This window comes from Crassostrea angulata, chromosome 3, assembly GCF_025612915.1.
Source record: "Crassostrea angulata isolate pt1a10 chromosome 3, ASM2561291v2, whole genome shotgun sequence".
Taxonomy (NCBI): Eukaryota; Metazoa; Mollusca; class Bivalvia; order Ostreida; family Ostreidae; genus Magallana; species Magallana angulata.
This window is the reverse complement of record NC_069113.1, coordinates 38,813,854-38,834,584: the sequence shown is the minus strand read 5'-3', so window position 1 is coordinate 38,834,584 and position 20,731 is coordinate 38,813,854. Positions and strand designations below refer to the sequence as shown.

General features: G+C 33.3%; 1 protein-coding gene across 1 annotated transcript; it reads left to right on the top strand.

Annotated features, from left to right (window-relative positions):
- The first annotated feature begins 901 nt into the window (after window positions 1–901).
- Window positions 902–20,357, top strand: LOC128177975 (C-type mannose receptor 2-like). The gene is made up of 4 exons (XM_052844914.1): window positions 902–1,211; window positions 2,678–2,754; window positions 16,938–17,019; window positions 19,856–20,357. Exons 1-4 carry the CDS (start codon window positions 905–907, stop codon window positions 20,104–20,106), a joined length of 717 nt encoding a protein of 238 aa, XP_052700874.1. The 5' UTR covers window positions 902–904; the 3' UTR covers window positions 20,107–20,357.
- Window positions 20,358–20,731: the final 374 nt, after the last annotated feature.

Below are 20,731 nucleotides of genomic sequence, written 5' to 3'. Positions count from 1 at the left end.
TTTCATAAAAGGAACCAAAAAGTAAAATAAGCGTGTAATTGTTTTCAAGTTAAAATGAATTTAACTAAGAGAGCAAACATTTAACAGCAATATTATATGTAATCGCCAAACTTTATCGAAACATTCTTCATATGATTTCTTGACACAATATGATGAATAAAAACCCGCCCAAAGTATTGAAAACGCTTCAGAGTCAAACGTAAAATATTTTTTAACTTTAAAAAATGATATCGCAAAAACATTGTGTACTATGGATTTATTCCTTTTTTTCTTTTGTAAGTGTGGATTATTCATAGAAACTCCGTTATAAATTTTCAATTTTACAAATCTTAAAATACATGTTAAATTCTTTTTTTTTTTTTTTTTTTTTTTTTTTACATCTAATGAAAGACCGCTGTTACTACCACAGCGTACTCTGAAACAGGTTTGCAGAGTTGACAAGGTTTAAATCGCAAATAAAATGCAGTTTGCGGATACTGGGTAACATTTTACACAATGATTTACACACAAACAAGTTATAAAAGATTTGCAATTGTTAGAATAGTAACTGAAATATGAAAGCATTTATTCGATTCCATACATTTGATTTTGAAAGAGCTGAGGTTTTCTCCCTAATTTTTGTTTAACATGGCAACAAATAGCTTTTCATATAAAATTTATGGTTTTTATTCACTTCAGGTCTTACAATGTATGCAATGTATGTTACATTATCTATGCATGTCGGCACTTCTTCATAAGTGTGGTGTTTTCAGGAAATCAATATTTAAAGGTGTGGAATTTCTAGTAAAATATATGTTTATATTATTCGACCAATCACAGTGCATTCATTGAAAAAATATGGTATGACGAAACACAAAAACCAAACACAATTAGTAACAAGGTCATTTGTGTGTGTGTTTTTAAAATGAAACGCACTACATACTTTGTTTTTTTAGTAAATCTTTTGGTACAAGGAGATTTCAATTCTAATTTCATGTTCAGAAATCCGTCTTACGATAACAGAGGAACTAATGCAGTCCATATTATTTCATCATCAAATTCTAATAGTCGTTTAGCCTGTGCATCTCAATGTACCGCTTGGGGTGAGTGTAAATCTGTGATGTTTAACATCGACACCCATGAATGTCAACTTCTGTCTGTCCACATGGATGACCAATCAGACGCAGGACCACACAGTTCCGTAGGATGGCTGTACTATGAAAAGGAATTTGGTAAGTACTTTTCGACATTTGTCCCCATGACGGAAAAAAATTTGGTTTGTCCTTTATTTTATTTTAAAGAAGAAATCTCGATATAACAATAACACAATATTTCCATAAGTTGTGGAAGAAAAAGAAAAAAAAATCTGGTAAAAACCTACTTTAATATTAGATTAACTACTTGCCCGAAATAACAAAAATGAGAGCAAAGTGATGGACATGCTTTAGCGGTCAGTGGTAGTACTTGCAATGATATAATATTAGCATGCGTGGATCAAGAATTTTTTTTCTAAAAGAGGGGGGGGGGGGGTCCGACGGTTAATAGAGTTTACCAGAGGGAGTCTGAGGTTTATTTTTGGTAGTTTTGTAATGTAAATAATAAGACATTTGAATTTTGCAGGGGGGGGGGGACTCCCTGACCCCATTTTAGATCCGGACATGAAAAGTGAATATACTTAGCGGGAATTCATTTAGAATATAATAAGAAATTCAGATTTAATTTGCTAAAAGTTTAAATTGAACCAATTTTTTTCTTGAACCTGCGATTTTAATTTTGATGAAAAAATTGTCCGGAACGGGTTATCCAAGAACGCGGGTTGACAATCAACGTCGTTGTGGAAAGTGTAGGACGAGTTCATCATGCATCAGGCAGATACATTAGATCGGCAATTGTGGTTAAAAATTGCAAATAAATATGCATGTCCTCGCTTTTTTTTTTTTTAGATGACATACATTTTAGAAGTCATATATTAATTTGTGAAGCATTAACAGATTGAGTTGAGATTGAGTACAAAACAGCCCTTTATTTGAAATTTACATAAAGAAAACATATTTAAGAGTGTATGAAAAATTATAGTAAAATTAAACACAAAGAATAAATTTAAAGAAATACAACGCACTACATCGCCGTCCCTGTTTCGAAATAAGAATCCTTCAGCATGACTATGTGATTGAGGGTTGACATTTTGTAGATAATTAATAAATAATGCAAAAATAAAATTTAAAAATTATGTAAAGGAAATAATTAAAATGAAAAAATTCGGATACGATTCATACTCAAAATTCTGTATAATTAATCCAAACACACTGTTGTGTTAAGTGTTATTTCTCATAAAATAAATCTGACCTATGCTAATTTAGCAGTTTTGTTTTTATTGCTCTATCTGATTTTGGACATATTCATTATTAGTTGATAATCTTGAATCATATATTTAATCTTTTCTTTCTAACTATAAATATGTTTAATTCATTTAACATAATGTACAAAAATGATTTTAAACAAAACTTTAAGGGCCTTTTGTATAGTATATCATGCATCAATTTAATAATAGAATTGATATACAGTATTTGATAGATTTCCAGTAAATACATGTTTAATTGCTTTTCAGTTTTAATATGCATAATGTCTTTGCTATTAGTTATATATCACTTCACATAATGAAGTTAACAAAATGAAGTAACAAAATGTTTTTCTACAGATTGTACAATATGGCACCAACGTTTCGGTCATTGGTACTTGTTGGATTCTAATTACAGAACATTTAATGACTCACGGGTAAGTGGATATTTGAACACCTAATTTGGATATTCCTTCAAATCTTGAAACTTGATTTCTAGCGCTTCTCAGGAAATTTGATCCCGTACCAACCAATTTCATATACCGGTGAACTTTTCAAAATTGCTGTTTATTATTTATATTTACATTTGAAAAAGGCAAATCGTCCAGAATTGTTAAAATTACCGCGATTGTTTACATTTATCCAACCGGCAAACGATAAGCGCGTGCGATGATCATTGTGACGTCATGAAAAAGTTTTCGCTATTCTGTAGGTTTATAAAGGAAACATATTTGCAATTGTTATATTCAGTAGTATATTCTCACTATATAACTCTATATAGTCGAATAGTCAATAATTGTAATATTAGCTCGTCCGAAAAATATTTACCGGTCAATATTTTTTTTATATTGACCGGTGTAATGAAGAATAATGACCCCCGTAGAATAATGACCGGGGGTCATTTTTCTACGTAGAATAATGACCCTCCGGTCATTATTCTACGCAGAAAAATGACCCCCCGGTCCGGTCATTATTCTACGCAGAAAAATGACCCCCCGGTCATTATTCTACGTAGAAAAATGACCCCTTTGCCTGAAGAATAAGTGTCATTTTCATAAAAATGAGCACACTCCACATGAAGAAAAGTGACCCCTGTTGAATAATAACCCCCTTGTAGATTAAAGTTTTTCAGTATATTTTTTTTATTATTTGTGAAATAGTCCTTACACTATTGTAATTTTTACTGCTGCAGTTTACAGAAAGTAACAGAAATTTTAATTTATATTCAAATAAACTTAAAGTGAAAGAAGGGGTATATGGGTATATCTTAGAAAAAAAATCCTTCCGTTATAACAAGACATTAACGTATTGCATCGGGGTATGGTTGTCATCGTAAAGGGGCATGGTCACGATTTTAGTCAAAAATTATTTTTCCGATTTTAATGTTCACAATGCTTTGTCAATAGGCAACCAAATTTTGAGTGTCATTCGTTGAGTTTTAAGCAAGTTAGGGAGCTTACAATTATTTGCTATGTAAACGAAGCTTTTGTTTACATTTTAAATGTTGAAGTAAAAATTCCAATTCTAGACCTAATGAATGTGTTAAACGTAAGGAACTGTTTTTTATGCTTACAATGAATAAGACGATAAACAAATCAGCTTGAAAAGATTTTTTACTGGTATATTGAACCTATGTAAACAAAAACGGGGCACGAGCCTTGTTTACATGACAAAGAATTGTGAGCCCTGTATCTTGCTTATAACTTTACAACTGACCCTCAAATTCCATTTGATCAGTAGAAATGCTTTCCTTAAGCATTGTAAATGATGAAAACAGAAAAATAGAATTTGACCAAAATCGTGATCATGCCCCTTTAACAATTACAGTTACATATATCTATGGTGTTCCGATAGGGCCACTTCGACCTTAGGGCGAAGATGCGAAGTTGCAAAGGCGATAGTGCGAAGGCGAAGGAGCTAAAGTCCGAAGATGCGACGACGAAGCGCGAAGGTGTATTGCCTAAAGTGCGAAGGCGAAGGAGCGATACTACTATCGCTCCTTCCCAACTTCGCACTCTGGCCTTCGCATCTTCGCACTTTCGTCGTCGCCTTTTTTGAATGCATTAAGCAGGTTTCTGTCGATTAAATAGAATTTAATGCAGGCACCGTACTTGCCAAGATTTTCGGATTAATCCAGGCTATTATTGGTACGCATGTGCTAGGCCATCGCGCTTACTATGAATGTTTATAAATATTTTAATGTGTACATGTAACGTATATGTTTACCAGTGCTAGCTATGCCTAATCATTATCTACTCCACACAAAATTTAATGTCCACCATAATTTGTACATATGCACTTCCAGACTCCTGTCACCTACCAGCCGTCTGTTTACCGTTGACCAAACACAGTAACATTCTAAATAATTTCCTTATGCGACACTCCTTGCTCATGCATGGATCTATAGGGGGAGAGGGGGTCCGTCCCCCCGGGAACTTTAATATGAATAATTTCACGCAGTAAAAGGGGAGAGGGGTCCGGACCCAATCCCCATGGATAATTTAATTTTATTAATTTTATAAAAATAAAATTTCCAAAATATGCCTCAGAACCCTTAAACGATAGAGAGCTCTGCAAGTATAAAACATAGGTAATCACAGATTTGAAAGCTCACCGAGACGAGCCATCACCTTTATGAGACATCACCTTTATGAGACCACCTTTATCATATTATATGAAAACCATCCTTTATGGTCTTGGATATTCATGGATTCTGTTTTGACACAATATCGTATATCATCTGTTAAAAAATTGTATGATAATCATATGATCATATGTTAATCAATACAATAATATAAAAATTGCATCCTATCATACTTACAATATATATCATATAATACCATAAAATACCGTAAAAATTCTGAGATATAATATTGTAACGTATGATTTGGCATTGTATTGTGTTGTACATTATTGTATTTGATCAAATAATACAATATCATAAAACATAATACAATATAGTATTATATGAAAAAATATCATTTTGCAATAATACATCATAACTTTGAAACATATGTTATTATATTGTATGATTTAGTATGATATTGTATTGTATGATACTGTATCATATTTGATAAATAATATGATATTATATTATATGTTACAATATAATTTGATACAACATTGTATGATATCAAATGATACAAATAAATATCATTGGATAAAATAAGATATTATATAATACAATTAAATTAAACATATTGTATCATGTGATACAATAAGATATATTACACCATCATAAAATAAAATTTCATGTCATATGATAATATATCATATAAACCAATATCATATTATACAATATGGTATGATATGATATTTTATAATATTACAATATCATATATACAATTTCATCTGATATAATTCTGTATTACAGAAACCAACATCATATTATACAATACTGTATGATACAATATCATAGAATATACAATATTATATCATATGATGCAATATTATATATTGCAATATCATAGGTATTAGTATCATGTGATTAAATAAATAATGAACAATACAATATAATATTATACAATATTGTGTCATAATATACAATCCTATATTTACATTTACTTTCTATCCCCTATCAAATTGCATTGATATATTTGAGTGATATTTTTGCATAACACAGAAGACCTAATCACCAAATCTGGTGCGTATGAATACAGTCTTCCTGTATTTCTCCAAGATCATGACTGACTCTCCTCGCAACTTCAAGCCAGTTCACGACCTGATATTATACTTACGCTGATGAATATTTCTTGATGTAAATATATTTTAACAGTAAAACGAATTCAATTGATTTTCTTAGTATACCAAAAATAAATTCATCAAATTACAGAAGGAAAAATAAAATTCTCTTATAAGTTATTAAATCTCTGTGCTCTATTTTTGTCAGCATGATTCGGCTGTTCCATGCAATTGCTCTTCCGTTAATTGCACATTACTCGTTGAATAAGGCAGATATTTTGAAAAATAAATCATGTTTTTAAAAAGAGATTAAATGTTAAAAAACGTAAATATAAGCGTTGAATCATTATTTTTTGAAAGATGTGGTCTCATAACTGCAACGGTGTGTGCAAACAAATTTTCATAACGCGCTAGCGCGCGTTACTCAATTTGTATGCACACACCGTTGCAGTTATGAGGATGCTTAAATACATAACAATATCATGATACAATATCATATCTTAAAATATAAAAAAAAAAAGATACAATATTATATCGTATCATATAACGTTTTACAATATAACATATGTTATTGTATTGTCTCCTATTAAACAATAGTGTTTCATATCATACAATACTATATCATAGGAATCATGTTATATCATTTAACAACAACCACATCTATCTATCAAGCAGGTTTGAGTGAGGTAGGAGATTTCTTTAGCATCCTTGATAATGGAGATCAGGCTCTGCATCTGAAGCAACCTCTGCGTTTCATTTATAATATAGTTAAATCATATAGTAGTATCACTTCTTCGTCTTCGCATCTTCGCGCTTCGCTGTCGCATTTTCTTTATTTTTCATATTGTTTATGAATTATCCTTGCATTGAGGATTTCCACTATCACTTTGGATACAATAAAGATCGTGTGATCAAAATCAAGGGGGATATAAACCCCTAACATATGCCCTAACCTTTTATCAACGCTTTTAGAAACAATCTTTTCTTACTATAATCGATCAGTGTTTATTATCTATTAAGATTTACTATAGTCAGGTACTCTTCACACATTTGCTATAAGAGAATAAAGTCTATTCATGATCACAAATACAACATTACAACAAATGTTTAGAATATGATGTTTATGTATTACGTAGAAGAAAACTAAACAAACGCAAAATGATTTTTTAAAAATCACTTTCCTCATGAAATGTAAATAAGAAGTATTCATATACCTGCCCCTTAGTATTTTTCCATAAAGATATATACATGTATCATTCTAAGATTGACAATTCATTCACCAATGAATATTGCTTATATCATTACATGTACAACAATTATTCTTTCATGATATTGTTCGTTATTTATCACACAATATCCTCATTGTGTATGAATCTTTCTATATTTGCGTCATTTCCCGCCGTGTGTCGACGAGAGAAGTGACGTAACTGTTAACAATCAATTTGTGGCAATGTAAGAGTGTTTTGTGTGTGCTTGTGTGCGGATATGATAAACTATATACAGCGATATATTTACGGGGTAACCAATACGGGTGGGGGGGGGGGGGTCATTTTTCTATGGGGGTCACTTTTCTTCATGTTGAACATGAAGAAAAATAACCCCTGGGTCTTTTTTCTTCAGAAAAATCCAATTATTCTTCAGCTAGGGGGGTCATTATTCTACGTCGAAAAATGACCCCCGGTCATTATTCTTCATTACACCGGCTAAGAATAATATCTCGAGAACATTCCCTCTATTTTAAATAATCCCCTCTGATTTGTTGATTCGTAAACGATGACGTAAATAACTCTTCGCGACTCGAAAACAAGGTGACGTCCTAATAGACAGTCAGTCAATGCAAGTAAACAACGGACGCGCAATGCAACGGTTTGCTATCATTGCCTGACGTCATGACGTCAGGTCATGACGTCGGGCATATCTAAGGTTTAAAAGTTGCAATATCCGAAACAGTGCAGACAATGGGACAAGCAATATCATGATATTTCACAAAAAAGATTAACAGATGCATGTTTAAGATGTCAGCATTTACATTCACAATTGATGAAAATGTTATATGGCATGTACAATGTAATAACAACAGCGAGCAAGATTTTTCAAGTAAAAGGGACGTTCACCATGCAATGCACGTGTGTAATCCTGATTTAAAAATAGATCAGCATTCCACCATATTTAAATGATGAGAAAGGGGGAGTGGGTCACGCGGGCATGTTAAGGCTTCCCGATGCGATATGTAGAAAGTCACTTGTCTGTACTTCATACGATATGACGTCATAATTAACTTTGACGTCACGATCTGCATTCCTGTCGATAGTTCTCAGGGAATGTATCTTAACGTTAAAAGTGAATTATATCAAACCAGTATAATACCGCATGTTTCCTTTATATAGATGCTGCAGTTAATTCTAGACGTACAGAATTCATTCATATTAAAAACCAGTATCAAATAATCGGCAGTTTTAAAGCTTCATTTTAAGTAAAAGACTATTTATAAACTAGTGGTTTGGAGACTCTCCCAGCTACGTGTAAACAACTGAATGAAGAAATTTTAATGCATGTAAAACCAGCTTGGCGCAGGTGAAAGATCAACACAATTTTAGAATATTTTACGTAAAAGTGGTAGAGAATATAAATACCAATGTGAATCGTGCTGCGGAAACCTACGGATTTACCCCAATTTTTTGTAAATCGCTTTTGATTAGAAAAATGTGCATTATTTTGATGATTTTGTGGAATGTTTCAACAATATCTTCTATAAACGAAATATCTATTTCTTTCCCAAGCAAGAACTTCAAAGTTTATGACTTAACAAAGGATTTTTCTTAAAAATATGTATGATTTAATGTCATTAATCACCTGCGCCGATGCGTTTTAACTAGATCATTTTCAATATTAGGATTCGCCTGTCACGTGATTACGAAGTACATATGACGTCACAAAAATGCATCAAATATAATGTTTAACATCGATGTCAATAAATGTGACATAGATTTAAAGAAATACTCCCGGTAAAATTATTTTTGCCATGATTCAAATAATATCGTTTTCCAGCCGTATTTTAGCATCGGGACGCCTTAACAATGCTGCGCAGTGCAATTAGTTGTAACATATTGTCAATTACGGTACAATGTAAGTAATAATTGGTGTTGGATTATCATTATTACAAGAAAGTCATCAGTTTGGATTAAAACAAATATATATTTATACAGCTGGAATGTTTACTGGAGGAACTAAATCGCCAAAGCGGGTTGTGACCCGATTTTTGTTCAGGTGGGCGATTTTATATATCTTAAAAAGGGGTCATCGTAACTCGCGTGTCTTACTAAATGTACATTACTACATTTAACAATTACTAATCAAGTGTGTTTCTTAATTCGATATATTTCTTCCAAAACATCCGATCCAAAGTATGATATACATGTATGTAGCTGTTACAAAACAAATGTCAAAAAATTCATCTGACCCCCTCCCCATGGATCTTTGCCTTATTTGCGTAAACGGTAATAGCAGGATTTCGCGCCATAATGTCTCACTCATAGTTTTTGAGCGCCGATTAGTTGACGAGTCAGTTGGGATCATGCGAATACTAGTACCCCAGAGCACACCATGTGTTTTCATCACAGGCACGTAGCATCGGAGGTGTGGGTGAGGGAGGCAGCTTCCCCCTCCCCACTTTTTTGGCAGATGGCACTTTTCTTTACTTTATATGATAAATGGAAATATCATGGATTTGCCTCCCCCTCCACTTTTCTAGGAGCATGCAATAAATGAAACTGCAGATAAGGAGTTCTATTTGAATTGAAGTTACAGTTAGGGTTTTTTCCCATGAATTTGAGAATTCACCCTTTTTTTAATTGCTTGTCAAGATGATTTTGATGAAGCTGCCCACACACATTCAAAAACAACTAGTGGGTATTGTTTTTTTACAAAAAAAACACATGTCTCCCCTTCTCCCCAAGGATTGTTATATGGGGCAAATTTAACAATTGAAAAAGAATGATGTCAACTATATGTTACCCAGACCCAGACAAAATTTTATTATCTTTTTCTTAATTTGACCTTGAGTAAAACATGGTCAAGGTCACCTAAGTGTATTATTATTGTTCTTTGTTTAAAGTTTGAAGTCCTTCTGTCAAAGTATATTCAGGAGTTGAACAATGAAGATTTTCTATTATGACCTTGAAATAAAAATTCTAGGTCAAGGTCAAAAATGTTAGTAAGGTTCAACTAGGTTATATACCATCTATCTATGATACAAGTTAAAAGTCTGTATGTTAAAGGAGTCTTGTGTTATGGTCCGGACAATATTTTTAATTAAAAGCTTGACCTTGAAGAGCAAAATAAGTCAAGGTCAAAAAATGTGTGCACTCCTTCCCAATACAATCTACCTATGTTCCAAGTTTGAAGTCTTAATGTCAAAGGGTATTAAAGTTATGACCCAGACAAAATTTTATTATTTTTTTCTTAATTTGACCTTGAGTAAAACAAGGTCAAGGTCAAATATTATTCAATAGTACACCTAAGTGTATTATTAGTGTTCTTTGTTTAAAGTTTGAAGTCCTTCTGTCAAAGTATATTCGGAAGTTGAACAATGAAGTTTTTTCTAATATGACCTTGAAATACAAGTTCTAGGTCAAGGTCAAAAATGTTGGTAAGGTTCAACTAGGTTATATACCATTTATCTATGATACAAGTTAAAAGTCTGTATGTTAAAGGAGTCTTGTGTTATGGTCCGAACAATATTTTTTATGAAAAGCTTGACCTTGAAGAACAAAATAGGTCAAGGTCAAAACTTTTGGTGGCGTGCACTCCTTCTCAATACCATCTACCTATGTTCCAAGTTTGAACTCTTAATGTCAAAGGGTTAATAAGTTACGGCCTGGACAAATTTGGATGAAGAAGAAGAAGAAGAAGAACTAGAGCAAAGCTCGTTGCAAAGCAACGAGTGGGTCTTCCGTTAATGTCCAGAGAAAAGCTAGAAGTACCTGTAAGAAGCAGAGTTCTTAAGCCAAGAACAAGAGTAACTAAAACAATAAGAAAAAAATCGAATAATTCTTGGTACGACTTAAAAAAATCCGAATGATTTTAAGTATGATTGAACAATAACCTTTCCGATTTCAAGAATGTCTTAACAAAATAAACCTGAATGTGTTCATGTACGACTTGACACGATTATTTTTGGTACGAATTAATTTTACATTTAACTTAACGCTATTTTTTAAACCAAGAACGCGGAATCAAAATTTCCGGAAAAATCAAATTTTAAATCCCAATTTCTCTGTAGTGCATGGTCCGATTTTATAACGAATTTCAGCGTTAGATTAAGATAAAAAAAAGTTCTTTGTTTTTGCTAAATGAAGGATATCAAATTATCGCTTAGAAAAAAGTTATCATAAAAAGACTTACTAGCCCTTTTAGCCCCTAATTGGAGGGGCCAGCCCTTTTTTCTTTATATCAAATAAAAGGTCTCACAAAAAGATATTTTGTTCACATGTATTCACGAATTGTTTAACGTTTTCGAGATATCTGAACAGCTGTGTTTTAGGGGCCGACCCTTTAACTCCTTACCGGGGCCACCAACAAAAAATGTTTAGTTGCCATATTGTTAAGAACATTATTTTTAACATTTGTGTTCTACATTGCGTTTAAAGATATTTCTCCTTTTTCAGATATTATTTATGATCAAAGTTTTGAACTTCTGGTCCCTTGAAACCCCTAATTACGTAATATATGACTTAGCTATGGTACTGTAAAGATAAACAGCTGTACAGTGAACATTTTTGCTTCTATAATTGATAACAAATTTTTGTTAAGTAAAGAGTTATTGTAAGAAGATTTTAGAGCCCTTGTGGCCCCTAATTTTAGGAGCCAGCCCCTTTTCCTTGATATCAAATTAAAGGTCTTGCAAATATAAGTATATTTTGTTCACCAAGTGTTCACAAAGTGTTAACCGTTCTCGAGATATCTGTACAAATGTGTTTTAGGGGCCGACCCTTAAACTCCTTAATGGGGCCATCAAGAAAAAAATTAAGGTGGCATAATGTACAGAACATTATTTTGAGCAATTTTTGTTCTACATTGCTTTTCAAAATGTTTCTCCTTTTTCCGATATAAATGATCAAAGTTTTGAACTTTTGGCCCCTTGAAACCCCTAATTACGTAATATATGACTTAGCTATGGTACTGTATAGATAAACAGTTGTACAATGAACATTTTTGCTTCTATGATTGATAACAAATTATTGTTCAGTAAAAGGTTATTGTAAGAAGACTTTAGAGCCCTCTTGGCCCCTAATTTGAGGGGCCAGCGCCTTTTTCTTGATATCAAATTAAAGGTCTTGCAAAAATAAACATTTTTTGCATTACATTGTTTAACAAAATATGTATAGATCAATAGATATTTCAGAAAATGTTCAAAAATTTCGTGGAAAAATTTGGTGCTTATTTTCAGAATCAGGCGAGCTTCAAAGCCTTGCACAATTTGCCTAAGTGAAGGCAATGGGGTACATCTACATACATTTATCTACAATCCCTGAAAATTTCAAGCTTTTATCTTGATTAGTTTCGGAGGAGATGCGTGGACAAAATGACCCCTAAAAATTTATAAAATCGTTAATTTCTGAAACCGGAAGTGACGTCATATGTTCAAATTTTGATAACCTCGAGGATTTACGATACCAAACAAGTTCTGAAAATTTCGTTGAAATCGGTTGAATAGTTTTTGAGATATAAGCCACAAAAAAAGTCAGAGGAAGAATAATAATAATGAAAAAGAATCCGAAGAAAAACAATAGGGTCTTCCGTTGGAATCGGAAGACCCTAATAAGAATAAGAAAGTCGACAAAAACAATATGTCTCCCCTTTGAAAGGGGAGACATAATACGTGTTTGTTTACCCTTTCATATTTCATATGGTTGGAAATTTTTTAAAAATGCATTTCAGTTGATTTTGCATCTTAATTTAACAAATATAATTAAAAAAAACCCCGACTATTTACTCTCAAGCTTTCAAGCTTACATGCACTTATATGATATGACTTTGTGTACATTCCTAAAAATTTGAGTTAATAAAATAAATGAATTTCAAGTGATGTATATGTACATGTTCTAGATCGAAGAAAAGACTGACATTTCGTCTTAAATTTGCTCGTTCCGTTTATCAATTTATGATCAGCAGCGAAAATTAAAATTCATTTCTGATATGATATGATAGCCTAATTGATACATGCATGCTTCAATTGAATAGTTTTATTTAGTCAGGCAAGCTTTTTGGAAAGCTATTACTTGTAACGGATATAAGGAATTGCGTATTATTCTGAAGTAAAATTAGGTAGAACATCTGTATGTTCATTCTTACGGTCGGCATAATATCACCAGTGACCATTTGATGCTGAGGATATTTTAGACATGAACTCTGCACAAAATTGAATTCGTGAATTCTTTGTTGAGCTGAAAAAAATTACGGCGATCTGTTTTCAATTACTTTCTTAAATTTTGGTTTGTTTTTCATATAACAAAACAAATGTTGACTTTGTATTCGGGCAACATTGATTACATTAGCCCCCTTGTGACGAAATCATAGGATAGCAAGTGTAAATGACAAAGTAAAATATAGAATTAAACATAAAAATGGATTAGTCTAATCACCAATTAGAATTTTAACTAGACTCTTGTTGCTATAGCAACAAAAAGATCTTCCGTTCTTCATGTATTAATCTGTACAAAAAATACATATCTCTTGTAAACAAAAAATGGATATAATATACACTGTAAAGGAATTCCCAACAAAACAAAAAGACAAAATGTCTTTCTGAGACGACCGGATGTTACGCCAGATCATACAGAACAAACTAAACATATCTTTTTACATTTTTTTGTTTTTTCTCAAAGTTTGCATGTTCAAGTTTTTGTTAATCATAATATCTCGTTGAGAAAAGGTTTTTGTCTCGGGACCGGAAACGAACAAACGGAAGTGATTTAAGAAACTGAAAGTAGATATTTTAATTAATTAACGTACGGCACGTTACTGTTTCTCAAATTGAGTAAAAACGTTAAAAAAATCTTAAGTTAAAAAAAAACTTCTATTGCTTGAACGCTTCGATAGAGAACCGGAAGTGACGTACGACCAAATGAAACCCGTTAAACACATGTTCAATCAAATGTCCATTATCCATGTAAGGTTTGTGTCTCGATCTTTCACCGTTTCTGAGATCTTCTGGGTACTTTGTTTATTAAAAAGAAGGCTACCTGAGATATTTGAGATATCCCAACGGAATTAGAATTTGTTTTGTTTCTTTACCATGTTAAGTTGACCTTTTGTATTTCTATAGCTGAAATTTTACTACCATGCTAAATATCAAAAATATTTTTTTTAAAAATCAAGATAGGGTGTACTTCCTGTGACGACCGGAAGTTACGTCGGATTAAACAAAATAGCGCTAACACATGTACATACATAGGTCTATCATCCAACAAAGTTTGGTTGTTCAAGTCGTTACCGTTTTTGAGATCTCGTCGAAATAAGGTTTTTTGTCTCGGGACAGGAAACAGACAAACGGAAGTGCTCAATGTAAATTTTATAAAATATGTCTTGTTTACTTGCCTTTTGTACATTATTTTTCATCGAGCTTACTACATATATCAAAGGAAAAAAGTTAAACTGACAAACAGCTCGATTTGTTTGAACTCTTCCTGTGTGGACTGAAGTGACGGCAGAGAAAATGAAACCAGTTAAACACATTTTCAATCAAATGTCTATCATCCGTTAACAATTCCAGCTTTGATCACTTATAGTTTCTGAGATCTTGTGGGTACAAAATGTGTTTTAAAAAAGCTACCTGATATAATTGAGATATCTCACAGGAAGTAGAATTTTTTTGTTGATTTGACATGGCATAGATAACTTCTGTATAGATTTGTACTTATATATTTAGTCTATTGAAAAGAAATTTACTGCGTAAAAATAATTATTTTGAAAGTGCTTCCGGTGACGACCGGAAGTTACGACGAACAAAACAAAATAGTTTAAACACATCTACAACTATAGATCTATCATCCCACAAAGTTTCGATGTTCAAGTGTTTACTGATTTTGAGATCTCGAGGGAACAAAGTTTTTTGACGCGGGACAGGAAACGGACGACCGGGAATAAATTTTTAAAAAATTTAAAAAACGCCTCGAGATATTATCATTCTAACAATCACTTTAAGGTCTTCCGTTGGAAACGGAATACCTTAATAAAAAACCTTACAATCACTATTAGGTCTTCCGTTGGAAACGGAAGACCTTAATTAAATTTTTTTTTAAAGCGCTAAGCATAGCTGTCGTTAGACTTCTTCTTCCGGTGCATCAAATAAGCGCCCCCTATGAGCAGAAATATACATCATTTTAACTCTTTAGGGAACCAGTTTCAGGGGTTTACGCACATAGTTGCACGGGCTATTGTGAATATAAGGTTCGAGCTATTGTGAATCCAGGGCTTGGGTACATCATTGCAGGGGCTGCCACGCAGTCATGATGAAATATATTGCCTAAACAGAAGCTGAAATATACTATCAGTACTTTGATTATTATATGCATTTGAATGAAAAAAAACTATTAGATTTATAATATATTAAACATACCCTCCGTTAACCTGCCTGAATTCTAGGTTCTGCCGGACTTTTCTTCCGGATGGTAAAGCTCATGTGAGGACGTGAGGGCGGGGCATAATTTCTAGAGGTGTGAACGCCTCCGGGGTTTCCAGTCTACCTGCGGTCGTGAACGCTGTTAATCTCTATAGAAAATAAATACACAGGAAATAACTTAAAAAAAGATAAATATATTGCATAAAGCGGATTTATTGCAGAAAATATATAAGCGAGGTTAAACCGGGTGCTATGGGGAAAATTCAGCCTGCGCATGAGCTAGCCTGGTTCCTGTGTGTAATGGGTAGCTCAGGGAACCAGGCTAGGACACGTTTATCTGAATCGGGATCGGGATTCCGTGCCATATGCACACATAAGTTCAAAGGCGCTGTAATTGTAAAGTTGTCGGTAAACAGTACAGAAACAAAGTATTCCTTTTAAAGAAATGATTGGCATGTGATATGAACTATCGGTATTATGAAATAAGTTAATGTTATGCCGAAACTACAATATGCATCAAATAGCATAATTTGCAATGTTTTGTTGTTTTACCAATACACATGTAATTTAATTTACTTTTATAGAGAACTTCCCGATTAAATTTCTTTAAGCATTTAAGTATGATTGAATAATTATGTCACTGTTTAATAGTTTAAATCTCAAGAAAAATGCTTCAAAATATGAAATTTTTAATTTACGCAAAGCTGTCACTGCATAGTTAACAAAATAGTGCGAATCGTAATGTGTGTGCAAATAGTAGAACTCACCAAATGCCTGATATTATACATGCAAGCTTCATTCATAGATAGATCATAATTTTTTTTAGAAGTATGAATCTTTTGAATTCTGAGATAAAAGTCAGGGCTATACATACATGTATACATAATACAACGTACAAATTTAGTGGTTAAAAGCAGAGGGCTAGAGTCGGTGGAATATCTGATAATCGTAAGGCTTTCACGTTTTCGTGGAAACACATGCAAATGGTCCACGTATTGTAGTCCTTTTTTAAAGGACAGCAACTTGTATCAATATTATACGGACGTAAAAAAGGTTTTTTGATGCCAGAAAACAAAAGCAAATTTGGTAATAAACCTGTTTGAGTACAAATAAAATAAACAATTCTTGGCTTTGTAGTTTGCTTGTGAAATTTGCCACTTTAGTGAAGTAATAGAGATGCCATACGAATTTAAAATGGATAGATAAAAATTGAAAACTTAAATCCTGTAATGTATCTTTGTCCCTTGAGGCAAATCGACTTTTAATCACCTTTTGTTTATATATACTACAGCATACATATTGTATTATTTTTCACAGACTTTTTGTGCCAGCCTGTCTCCTCCGGCTTACGTTATTGAAGTGCAATCTGAAACGGAAAATGATTGGCTAATCGAGCTAAGTAGGTTTTCATTACATAATAGATTAAACAATTTTTTTTATATTTTTATTGGAACGAATTTGATGGCTGCATAGGACTTATGCTCTTACGCTACAAACTTGCATACAATTTACATTTAGTTTTTTTTTCATTATTTTTTTTATGTAGGAATTTTTTGATACAGAGATAGTTAAGATACTTTTTAAAATTTGTTTTCCGTTGAGGAAAAGAGCATATCAATTTTAAACAAGAGGCCCAGGGGCCACATCGCTTTCCTGAGCAACAATTGCCTTAATTCTGATCAAATTAGCATTACAGTATCAAAATATCTTGACAACTAAGTACAGTAGATCTTGCTAAAAAAAATTGAAAATCTGCCAATTTTTATCCACCTCTTTCTTTTGGTAAATACCAAGCCCCTTTTCTTGTTGTACCTGTAAGATGATTTTTCTCTATTCCTATATACCCCCCCCCCATTTTGTTGCCCCACTTTTCTCTAGGGTATCATGGTTTCATCAAACTTTTATCTGCATAACCTGTGCTTTCACACTAAGTACTGAGTTTTGGACCGAAAAACTTTCCCAGAATATTTTTGAAGATTTTCTCTATATATTCCTATGTAAAAATTCAAACCGCCATCACGGCCCCGCTTTACCACTAGGGACTGTGATTTTGAATTTACACTACCCGAGGATGCCTCTACACAAGTTAAAGCTTTTCTGGCCAAATGGTCTTTATAAAGAAGATTTTTAAAGATTTTCTCTATATATTCCTATGTAAAAATTCATCCCCCACGGTGGCCTCACTATACCACGGGACTATTATTTTAACAAACTTGAATCTATACGATTTGGAAATGCTTCCACTCAGATTTAGGCTTTCCTGGCCTAATAGTTTTCAGAAGAAGATTTTTTTTAGAGATTTTCTCTATGTATAAAAATGTATCCCCCATTGTGGCCCCGCCCTACCCCCGGGGACCATGATTTGAACAAATTTGAATCTACACTACCTGTGGATGCTTCCAATCAAATTTAAGCATTCCTGGCCTAATAGTTTTTGAGAAGAAGATTATCTCTATATATTCCTATGTAAAACTTGATCCCCCATTGTGGCCCCACACTACCCCCGGGGACTATGATTTGAACAAATTTGAATCTAAACTACCTGAGGATGCTTCCAATTTAAATTGAGCTTTTCTGGCCTAATAGGTTTTTAGAAAAAGGTTTTTAAAGATTTTCTCTCTATATAAAAATGTATCCCCCTCTGGTGGCCTCTCCCTATCCCCAGGGACCATGATTTGAACAAACTTGAATCTACACAACCTGAGGATGGTTACCCACCAATTTGAGCTTTCTTGGTCAAATAGTTTTTGAGAAGAAGATTTTTAAAGATTTTCTCTATATATTCCTATGTAAAACTTGATCCCCCAATTGTGGCCCCACCCTACCCCCAGGGACCATGATTTGAACAAACTTGAATCTACACTACCTGAAGATGCTTCCATTCAAATATGAGCTTTCCTGGCCTAATAGTTTTTGAGAAGATTTTCTCTATATATTCCTATGTAAAACTTGATCCCCCCATTGTGACCCCACCTAACCCCCAGGGACTTTGATTTGAACAAACTTGAATCTACACTACCTGAGGATGCTTCCATTTTAATTTGATTTTTTCTGGCCCAATAGTTTTTGAGAAGATTTTCTCTATATATTCCTATGTAAAACTTGATCCCCCTATTTTGGCCCCATCCTACCCCCGGGGACCATGATTTGAATGAGCTTGAATCTACACTACCTGAAGATGATTCCATTATAATTTAAGCTTTTCTGGCCTAATAGTTTTTGAGAAGATTTTTTAAGATTTTCTCTATATATTCCTATGTAAAAATTCATCCCCCTATTGTGGCCCCACCCTACCCCCGGTTACCATGATTTGAACGAGCTTGAATCTACACTATCTGAGGATGCTTCCACTCAAATTTGAGCTTTCCTGGCCAAATAGTTTTTGAGTAGAAGAATTTTAAAGATTTTCTCTATATATTCCTATGTAAAACTTGATCCCCCAATTGTGGCCCCACCCTACCCCTTGGGACAATGATTTGAACAAACTTGAATCTACACTTAGTCTACCTCTAGATGCTCCCATTTTAATTTGAGCTTTTCTGGCCCAATAGTTTTTGAGAAGAAGATTTTTAAAGATGTTCTCTATATATTCCTATGTAAAACTTGATACCTACCCCCGGGGACCATGATTTGAACAAACTTGAATCTACACTACCTGTGGATGCCTCCACACAAGTTTTAGCTTTTCAGGCCAAATAGTTTTTGAGAAGATTTTTGAAAAATACCAACAAATTTTCAATAATTCTCAATTATCTCACCTTTAAAGAGGGCGTGCCCCTTCATTTGAACAAACTTGAATCTCCTTCACCTAGTGGTGCTTTGTGCCTTGTGCTTTGTGGTTGAAATCTGCCCAGTGGTTCTTGAGAAGAAGATGAAAATGTGAAAAGTTAACGACGACAACGACAACGACAGACAACGGACAAATTGTGATCAGAAAAGCTCACTTGAGCCTTTGGCTCAGGTGAGCTAAAAATGGAATTTATATGATACAACATGTATGTGAATAAAAACATTCTAATACGAGCTGTTAAAAGCATATCATTCTAATGTATCGTAGCGACATACATGTATTCGTAACAGAATAAAACATTGAACACAGTTGAAATTCCTTAGTTCTTTCAAGCTGATTTTTCCGATAAGATGTTTTATTAAAAAAAGGTAAAGAGCAGAAGTTATGAACATGCAGTAAACAATTAAATTCTGTAATAATAAATCCAATCTTTTCCAATACATAGCATCTAACCGATGTGGAGTACCTCACGAATACTGGCTGAACGGATACGATACAGATAACTCTGGGACGTTTACGTGGATTGACAGTCAAACTCCGTCAACTTACACAAACTGGTACACTGGTGAACCGAATGATAATAATGGCGGCATTAATCCTGAGAAATGTATTGCATCATCTACTGGATATGAAGGAGTGTGGGTTGATATTCCATGCACATTTAGTAGACCAGTTGTTTGTGAAAGAAATCTTTAGAAGAAATATATATTAAGTGACCAAGCAAATAGAACACAAAACAGCGTTGTACATGTAGTTAGAGTAGATGAGATTAATTGGAGTTACTTACAATTTAAAAAGATGATTTTATGTATTGCTGTATTGTTTTTTCTTAAAAATGAATCACAAGAAGTACTTTGGTATCCTTTACATTACTTAGAATTTCTTATAGACAACCAAATCATTTGGGTTAACATTTTGAAATTTTCTGGCAAAATAGTTTTTAGACGGGTCACGTGACCCCGTCTATTAGTTTACTGGCAGCCGAAGTCTCAAACCGGAAGCCGCGCGCAGAATACATGTATTGAGTCCACGCTTAAGGAAAAAGTGCGAAAAGTGTTCATGCATTTGAGTAAATATATAAGGAATAAGGAATCATTCTGTGAGTATTATGAGGTGATAATTTTGGTCGGGGCTTTATGATAGATTTGATCATGGAAAGAATGATTCCTTATTACTTATATTTATATAATTTACAGCCATCGTACGATAAAAAATATTTAAATATAAATAAGCAAACCCCGCTGGTGCCTCAATTTGGCGTCATTTGTGTTATGGGTTATATAGTACAAAATCGAAACGAAGTGTTATCCCAGGCAAGGAC